Consider the following 10,124-nt stretch of genomic DNA (forward strand, 5'->3'; position numbering starts at 1 on the left):
AAGGGGGAAGGGGGAAGGAGGAGAAGGTATATCGGGACGTCTCAGTGGTTGGTAGTGATGAGTTAAGCAAGATATGTAATTTTTTTTTCTCTCTCTCTTTTCTTCTTGTTATTTTTTCAAGTTCCAGAGGGAGTTATGAAGGGAGAATGTTGGAGAAGTGAAGTAAACATGATACCCTTCTTCCCTCTCCAAGTTCTCTTCTCCTTTTTCTCTCCCCCCACCTCCACTCACCCTACTCTTACTCTCTCTTTATGTTTCCTCCTCCCACCCTCTCTCTCTCTCTCTCTCTCTCTCTCTCTCTCTCTCTCTCTCTCTCTCTCTCTCTCTCTCTCTCTCTCTCTCTCTCTCTCTCTCCCCTGAGGTTGGCTGACACCTGATCACTCTGTCGATAACTTACGACCCTTGACCACTTGTGACCACACCCGCTGTCTTGTGTGTGTGTGTGTGTGTGTGTGTGTGTGTGTGTGTGTGTGTGTGTGTGTGTGTGTGTGTGTGTGTGTGTGAAATAGGTGGCAGTTTGGCATTATAAATTTATAAGCTTACACGACAGGACACGACCTTCTCCTCCTCCTCCTCCTCCTCCTCCTCCTACATGTCTTTCTTCAATTTCTTTTCTTCCTCTTCCTGCCTTCTCTTCTTTTCTCTCCTTCCTTCCCTCCATCCCGCCGTCCCCTCATCTCCTTTCTCTTTCCTCTTTTCCGAGGCTCTTGAATCTCCTCTGAGGATTGTGAAGACTCATTGAGGAGGAGGAGGAGGAGTAGTAGGAGGAGGAGGAGGAGGAGGAGGAGGAGGAGGAGGAGGAGGAGGAGGAGGAGGAGGACGAGGAGGGCATAGAAACACGTGTATTTAGTTACAGTCTAATGAACCATAACAAGAGTAAATGTCTAGGAAGCACTGTACTTCTCCTCTCTATTAATATGAGAAGGATAGAACAGCAAGAAGGCCCCTCCCCGCCAACCCGTATCTGCCGCACTGCCGGATGCGGGAAATGAAAAACAGGAGGGACAAGATGAGTGAATTCTGACACGAGGGATGTAAAGGAAGTTGCTGCGTCTCCTTGGGGAAGCTTTGGAAGTTAACCTACTAATGGACGCAGCAATGAAGGTGTCGTGGTGTGGTGTGGTGTGGTGTGGCATGGTCTACTCTAGATTATCATTCCGTTACTCTAATTACTCATGTATCACCTGTTTCCTTCCCGTATGCAGTTTGATATCAGGTTGTAAATATCGCTCAGCCTATACAAATGATAGCCAGGAGAAGACATTACGAGAACAGTCCTGGTGTACAATGTGTGTGCCTGATGAGAACACAGGAGGAACACTGGCTCCTTTCACTGCCCATCATCATTCCTCTTTCTCCTCTCGACAAGCCCACCCCGGCCCACCACCTCCTCTCTTCTACATTCCTTGACCCTCCGCCTTCACAAGAACACAGGAACATAAGAGCACAGGAAAATATGGAAAGTTGCAAGGAGGCATCAGACCTACACATGGCATTCCCTATATAAAATATGCCTACGTATTTCTACCTATCATCCCCACCCATAAATTTGTCTAACCCTGTTTTTAAGCTAGTGGATAAAACATGCCTGCCTACCTCCACCTATCATCCACACCAGTAAATATGTCCAACCCTCGTTTCAAGGTTAGTGGATAAAATATGCTTACCTACGTGTCTCCACCTATCATCCCTGCTCATAAATCTATCTTTTTCATGCCTAGTACACATATTAATGATCCTGGTCAGAAATGTTTCGCCTCTCGCTGACCCCGCTTCCGTGTGACAAGTCGGAGAGAGGCGCCCAGTAAATGCCATCACGGAACGGCCACGAAATAGCGGGTGTGGGAAGCCGCGGAAGCAATATATCATAAGGTTAATTCACCATTGCCATCTTAACCTCCCGTCACAGTTCCCATTGGTATTCCGGGAGTTAATCACCGAGTATTGAAGCCTATTACAGCCCACCAACCATTACAACACCAAGGTTATCTGTCGTTAATGCGCGGTTGTTGTATTGCACTTAGTGGTTTGTGAGGCTCGTATTTTACCGTTGTGAGAAATCTAACTTGCTAAAATAAACGCACGAAAAAAAAAATTAATTAAAACTGGTAAACTATTTTGACAGCATAGAAAAGTGTTAATCTTCATAAAAAAAAAATGACACAATTTCACCTATTCATCACTCAAGCTAATACCACGTTGGTTTTTTTTTTTTCAGCAGCACATACGCGATGGATGGAGAGACGCAGTGTTTTGTTGCTGTTCTCGTTGGTGGTGATTCTCATACGGCAGAGTCGCGGGTGTTTACGTCTTGATTGTTCATTTGAGTCGGTGAAAGGCTCGTGTTGACGGAGCAGATTACCTCCTCCTCCGCTCTGCCTCGCCCGGGGTTTTTATTTGAAGTCTCATAACGTGGAATTTCGAATTGTGTCAGGAGGAGGAGGAGGAGGAGGAGGAGGAGGAGGAGGAGGAGGAGGAGGAGGAGGAGGAGGAGGAGGAGGAGGAGGAGGAACATAAAAGTAGTGGGTAGAAAAAGGTGGAACGGCTTATAACGATGTTACCTGCTCGAGTACATTACTTTACGTTGTCTTCTTATTTTTACTACTAATGTGAGAGAAAGACAGAAAACGGAAGAGGAGGAGGAGGAGGAGGAGGAGGAGGAGCAGGAATTTTACGGTGGTGTAACAAGGGTTATTGCCTAGGAGGAGGAGGAGGAGGAGGAGGAGGAGGAGGAGGAGGTAGTTACCTTGTGGGTGCAGTGTGGCGGCTGAGTGGCTGGTGTGTGTATTGGTTATGGATGAGACACAGTCCATCACTGGGGTCGGTAATTACAACGTTTTCTTTCCGCTATAGATCACTCTGAGCGGCGCAATTAGAGATAAGCATCACGCTCTTGCCTTTACCAGCATGACACTCGTAATTACTCCCCATTAGCATCACATATTTTCCCTGTGCCCTGATTTCGTTGCTATTTCTTTCACATCTGCCACTTCTCCCCCTTTATCAAGATTGACGACGTTTCTTTTTTCTTCTTCTTCTTCTTCCTTCTTTGTTACTCCTATCTGTGATCTCCTTCCGTCTTCTCCTTCCTCCTTCGTCCTTCTTTTACGATCCGTCCATAAAATCTTCCCTGCAGCCTCCAGCTCCTCCCCGACCTTTGTGTGGGGAGGCGTGGGGAGAGGGAGGCTCTTCGGGGTGGAAAGCTAAATACGGGCCTCGGCAACAGGAGGAGGAGGAAGAGGTGTGAGGGCAGCAAGAGTTGAGTTCATTGTTTACATGCTCGGGTCACGATGGGCGTGGTCGTGTCGCTCAACAACCGCCTCAACGCTGCCCTTCACGCCCCACTTCTTGCCCCCTCCGCCTTCTTGCCCCGCGCCCCAACCCCCTTCTCTCGGGGCGACCCTCACCCTGGCAGGAGCGAGGCGGGAGTGAGGCGAGTGGGGAGCGCAAGACGTGACGCAATGTTTTACAGGGTGGCTATTAACCCGGCGGAGGTGAAAGAGGTAGGAGGGCGGCGGGCCACAAGAATGCTCGCGGGGAGGTCGTTCCTCGCCGCGCCTCTGTTATTAAGGTGATGGTTGGCCGGCGCAGGTCACTACTCCCGCGTTACGGTATCAAGATAATGTTACACGATCAAAGACGTGGATTAATGAGCCACTACACGCTTTTCCCCAAAGGTACAGGATAATGTGAGCTAAAAATAGATGCTGAGGTTGACGTGCCTGGGTGCAGGCGGTGTGGGTGTCCCCCGCGGCCTGCACGTCCTCGTAACTCCGCAAGGCGAGCACCGTGGGATTACCCCACGTGACCCGGCGTGACCTGCAGCCCTGTGTGTGTGTGTGTGTGTGTGTGTGTGTGTGTGTGTGTGTGTGTGTGTGTGTGTGTGTGTGTGTGTGTGTGTGTGTGTGTGTGTGTGTGTGTGTGTGTAACCCCTGGTGTCCCCCAGGCTGACGACGTTCTGTGTTTCAGGGTGTGCGTGATGGCGGTGGCGGCGAGCGGAGGACTGGCCACGCTGGAGATGGCCAGGATCCGGCGAGAGGGCGGCACCATCATCACCTCCTCCACGCTGGGCTGGGGACACGTGGACGGCGGCATGTTTGTGCCGTACGCAGTGCCAATCACTGAGGACGACCCGGCCACTGTGTGGTGCCGCGCGGAGAAGCACGGCACCTGGGTGGCGGGCTCCATGCACGGCGGCACCTGCACCGTGCCTTTCCTCGGTTCCGTGCTGCACATGACAGACAGCTTCGAGGTGCTGGTGTCCCTCAACGGATCATCGCGCGTCAAGTACGAGGCCTGGGACCGATACCTGGCGCCGCCACACAACGCCGTGGGCGCGGAGGCGAGCCGCTTCCTGGCCATGAACCAGGGCGAAGACGGCTTCCCGCAGGCTGGCTACTTGTCGCCGGAGGACCGCCGCGCCTTCCTGATAGAAGGTGCTCACGTGGACACAGTGGACGCCGCCATGGTGCTGGTGGAGGACCAGCCGGTGCGTTATGACCTGCGCGCCGTCAACCTGGACACGAGCCGCATCAGCGTGACCCACGAGGAGGAGGTGCTCGCTGAGGCCAAGCTCCTCAACCCCGGCCCGTCGCGGCAGCACGTGGTGGAGGAGCGGGAGGTGGAGGTGAAGCAGCTGGTATACTGGGGCCAGCTCAAGGGAACCTACACCGGCCTGGAGGCGCACGTGGTGTCCGCCCTGCCCAGCGTGGAGGAGCGAGACCTCACCTGGGGCGTGCAGAACGAGCTGGACAGCGTGCACAGGGAGCTGCTGGAGTATACCCTGCCCCCAGGCACGGGTGTGTGGGTCAAGATGATCGGCACGGTGCGCAAGACGGAGGCGCCGTACTCGGGCACGCTGACCTCAGTGTACAAGGACGGCAGCCAGTCGTCCCGAGTGGTGGAGGGGCTGCACATGGACCAGCGTCTCGTCAAGCTGCACGCCGAGTACTCCTCGCCTTACTTCCTCTTCAACAACACCAAGCTGGACATTCCCGAGAAGGTGTCGGTGCTCTACAAGTCCACCACCACCACCACCACAACCACGACCACCACCACCACCACCACCACCCCAGACCCGCCCAAGATGTCTATGGTGGGCCTGGAGAAACCCAAGAGTGACTCCCTCAGCACGACATCCCAGCAGGAGGTCGCAGTCGGCATGCAGGATGGCGCGGGCGACTTGGCCCCTCCCGCCGTGGCCCTGATGATTGTCCTGGCCCTGGTGGCCCGTGTGGCCGCCTTCGCTTGAGAGGCAAGAGCCGACTCTTGCTGCCTCCCCTGCTGGGTCTCCCCTCAGCATGCAATACTGTACCGCTACCGAGGCGTCACCGTTGCTGCCACAGACGCCTCCTGCTGCTCGTGAATACCGATGTGTTGTGAGGCTAAGATGCCACCGGACAGTCGGGGATCGCTTCCCCCTTCCCTGACGAAAACAAGGACCCCCCAGCCCTGCCTGCTCCCAGCCTGCTTGTTCTGTCTCTCGCGCCACTAACAGCAGGCGTGGTTTGCGGGGTCCTGCTGTATGATTCACCTATTACCGAAGCTTTGTCAAAAACTAACCATTGACATGAATGAGAGAGAGAGAGAGAGAGAGAGAGAGAGAGAGAGAGAGAGAGAGAGAGAGAGAGAGAGAGAGAGAGAGAGAGAGAGAGAGAGAGAGAGAGAGAGAGAGAGCACAAGCAGATTTGCAAACGCGCTCGCATCTATGTCGGTTCGGATGTGTGTAAATAATCGATGTACAGTTATGGTTGTATATTAATGATAACAATGCACTTCTCTATAACCCCCATTACTACTACTGCTACTACTACTGCTACTACTACTACTACTACTACTACCACCATCACCGCCACCACCAACCAACATTAAACACAACTATAACTTCTACTAATTCCGTGATGACATTCTATATTTACCACGAGTGTCTGTGACGATCCCCTGAACTCCCTCTCTACCCGCAACCTATCAACACACACACACACACACACACACACACACACACACACACACACACACACGCACACACACGGTTATCTATCCTCTTTCCCATGTATCCTACGCCTTCCAGATGTCCTAAAGTGTCCTGTAGTGTGTAAGTGCTTATGTGTTGTTGTCGTCGTCGTCTTGTGTGTGTGTGTGTGTGTGTGTGTGTGTGTGTGTGTGTGTGTGTGTGTGTGTGTGTGTGTGTGTGTGTGTGTGTGTGTGTGTGTGTGTGTGTGTGTGTGTGTGTGTGTGTGTGTGTGTGTGTGTGTGTGTGTGTGTGTGTGTGTGTTTGAAAGCAGCGAAACGAAAAATAAGCGAGTGAGCGAAGACAGACAGACATAAAGATCAACAAACAGACAGACAGACGGACACACACACACACACACACACACACACACACACACACACACACACACACACACACACACACACACACACACACACACACACACACACACACACACACACACAGACAGGAAGGTCAAATCAAGGTCATCGCTCGCTGGTCATTCAAGTCGATCTGTCACCGCTGCAACAATGAACGGAGAGAGAGAGAGAGAGAGAGAGAGAGAGAGAGAGAGAGAGAGAGAGAGAGAGAGAGAGAGAGAGAGAGAGAGAGAGAGATCAAAGTTGGTTAGGTCTCAGACATTACTCTTTGTACCTGTCAATATAATAAAGGTATTGACTGTGACCTGAAGCTTTCAATTTGTTGCTTTCTACCTCTCTTCCTTCCTTCCTTCCTTCCCCTCCTTCCTCTTCCTCCTCCAGTGTGAGAGAAGAAAAATACGAAATAAAGAAAATGTTGAAAAAAAAATGTCATGACTTTCTTTACCTCGATTCTCTCACCATTGTTATCGTCCCTGTCTCTCTCTCTCTCTCTCTCTCTCTCTCTCTCTCTCTCTCTCTCTCTCTCTCTCTCTCTCTCTCTCTCTCCCTTCCCACCGTCTTCGTTACCTCCATCTTTTCTCTCTCTCTCTCTTTCTTCCATTTTCCTCTCTTTCTGTGTCGTCTTTTTAGTTATCATTTTTTTTCACATTCATTTTTTACTTTCCTATCTTCCCTTCATTCAGTCTTTGTCTCACACTCCTCTTCGTTCACCATTTCCTCTTCTTCCTCCTCCTCCTCCTTCTCCTTCTCTTCCTACCACTCGTCCTCCTCAACGTTACAGTCTCACCTATCTTTTTTCATTACCTTTTTCCCCCACCCTCTCCCCTACTGCTATTTTTCCCCTATTCCATAATTACTACTAGGGAAAACAGGGAGGAAAGGCGCCATCTCCTGCAGTACAAGCCACATGCCTTTCCCTCTTCCCCTACAAGATCAAATAGTCCAGAAGAGTTAGAGGAGGGCAAGTTATTAGACCGCCTGCATAGAGTGAAGGCAATTTTCGCTGAGTTAATTACGGAAACTTATGTTAAGGTGAGACAGGTGAGGGAGGCGAGGGAGGAAGATGGGGAGGTTGGGGGGAGAAAACTGGAGGCTGGGAAGAAGGGAAGGAGTGGTTAGTGAAGTTGAGGGGAGAAAGAGAAAGGGTGTTAGTTATGGGGAGGAATAATGGGGTTGGGGAGGAGGATGGGGAGGGATGGGAAGGAGAAAGAAAGGGGGAGATTCGTTGGGAATGAGAAGGGAAAGAAAGACAGGCTGGTGAGGGAGGGGAAGGTGTAGGAGGAGGAAGGGAAAGAAGGGAGTTGGGGAGGAGAAGGAAAGGAAGTGGAGACTGGTGAGGAAAGGGAGGATAGGGAAGAGGAAGACAGGGTAGAAGAAAAAAGAAAAACGGGAGGGGTGATTGCGAGAAGGGGGAGGAGGAAGAGAAAGAGATATTAGCCATTTGATAATGCAACTTACAAATTTAGTCTAACTTCGTAATCTAGGCAAACTTACTAACTTACTAGACTGAGGGAAGGGATGGCACGTACAACAGAGGGGTAAGTAATGGTGGTGGTGGTGGTGGTGGTGGTAATGATGATGATGATGATGATGATGATGATAATAATAACAACAACAACAACAACAACAACAACAACAACAACAACAACAACAACAATAATAATGAAAGTAGTTAATTCAGTCCTGCTTGCATACGAGATAGGAATGATGATGATGATAATGACAATGATGATGATGATGATGATGATGATGATGATGGTAACAAAAATGAAAATATTAAGCTAAATTACTTCTATTGGCAGAAGTGAAAGAACATTACAAGTCTAGATGATGATGGTGATAATGGTGATGATAATGATGATGATGATGATGATAACAATGATGATGATGACGATGACAGTAAGTTACTAATTCTCTCGTGTGGGTATACGAGAAGGAAATATACAGCTCTACCAAATGATGAAAGTGATGATTGTGATGATGATAATGATGATGGTGGTAATAATGACAGTGATGAGTTTCTGTGCATACTATGAAGAAATGTACAGCCCTAGATGGTAATGATGTCTGTAACGATGATGATAATGATGAAGGTGGTAATAATGACAGTGAAGATGATGATAATGATGATGATGATGATAGTGATGGTGACAGGGTGAGCTGCAACAAAGCACAGCGGGACAGCAGATGGCGTGTTGACACAGGAAGCGATTATCGATAAGAGCAATAATTATAATGACGATAACCACTAATTGGGAACACACACATGCAGCTGCGACACTCCGACACACACACACACACACACACACACACACACACACACACACACAGGGGAGCACGCGTGTAGGTCAGCCCTTGTATACCCAAAGTTGGTAAACACACACACACACACACACACACACACACACACACACACACACACACACACACACACACACACACACACACACACACACACACACACACACACACACACACACACACACACACATCTACTAAACGCCACACTCAGATTTACGAGTTGATGAGATTAAAGAGCGAAATTAATTAATCCAATTAGCAAAGGATTACCTGATCCCGCAGCACCTGACCACGCCTCGCCCAAGGGACACACTGATTGCAAAGGAATACAAAGGATCAGAGCGAAAATCACAGTAAAAAAAGAAAAAAGTGCTTTGGTATTTTTTTATTTTATATTTTTTCATTACCTGATTTACTTGTTCACTTTTTTTATTGATTCATTTATTGTTAGTAGACTTTTCTTGTGTTTATATTTGTCACTTTAAACAAAATATGTGCTTCGTTATTTCTTTACATTTATTTACTTATATATTTGCTTATTTGCTGCTTTATTTATTTATCTATCTATCTATTTATTTATCATTAGTATTATTTTTTTTGTGATTAGCGTCTGTCGATTTGATTTTTTTTTGGGGGGCGGGCTATTTGCAACCAGCGAGTTTTTGTTTTAAACTTATCTACTTATTCACTCATTTACTATTTATCTCTTTATTATTATCACTATTTTTTGTAATCGTGGTCTGACTTTTTTTCTTTTCCTTTTCTCTCTTTTTTGGGGGGATGGGGGGGGGCCGCTATTTGCAATCAGCGAGCTCAAGTCCTCTACAAATGACTCGGGGTCGTTCCATTGGAGTCGTGCGCGGCGCTAGGAAGTCGTACCGAGGAGTGACGACGTAAAACTGTGTCAGGCATTACCATACTAATGGGAGAGGGGAAGGGAGAGAGAGGGAGCGAGAGAAAGACAGAGAGAATGAGAGAGAGAGAGAGAGAAAGAGAGAGGAAAAGCGGAAGAGAGAAAGAGAATGGGAAAATATACAGAGAGAGAGAGAGAGAGAGAGAGAGAGAGAGAGAGAGAGAGAGAGAGAGAGAGAGAGAGAGAGAGAGAGAGAGAGAGAGAGAGAGAGAGAGAGAGAGAGAGAGAGAGAGACACAGAGAGAGAGAGAGAGAGACTAGGGAGGGAATGAGGTGGAGGGAAGGGAGGGAAGGGAGGGAAGGAAGAGAGAGAGGGCAAAGGGCAATGTATGGGAGAGAAGGGACATAGGGAAGGGGAGAAAGGGGGAAAAATCAAGGCAAATTACTATTCATGAGGGGAGGCAGAGGGGCGTGTCGGGAGTGTATTACAGGGAGGGGAGAGGGAGAGGAGAGGGAGAAGGAACGCAGGAGGGGGAGTGTGAGGGAAGGTGTGAGGTGGGTCGTGTATACCTGTGTGCTGTGTGTTTATGAGGTGTCAG

General features: G+C 49.2%; 1 protein-coding gene across 1 annotated transcript in view; it reads left to right on the plus strand.

The window, feature by feature from the left end:
- The window catches only part of LOC135093319 (protein unzipped-like), a 61,874-nt gene extending 56,198 nt beyond the window's left edge, over nt 1-5,676 (plus strand). Inside the window, exon 2 of the mRNA XM_063992490.1 lies at nt 3,970-5,676. Coding sequence (XP_063848560.1) covers nt 3,970-5,251 — 1,282 coding nt within the window. The 3' untranslated portion in view covers nt 5,252-5,676. The remainder of the gene's footprint in view (nt 1-3,969) is intronic.
- The last annotated feature ends 4,448 nt before the right edge of the window (nt 5,677-10,124 follow it).

Source organism: Scylla paramamosain, chromosome 42 (assembly GCF_035594125.1).
Source record: "Scylla paramamosain isolate STU-SP2022 chromosome 42, ASM3559412v1, whole genome shotgun sequence".
Taxonomy (NCBI): domain Eukaryota; kingdom Metazoa; phylum Arthropoda; class Malacostraca; order Decapoda; family Portunidae; genus Scylla; species Scylla paramamosain.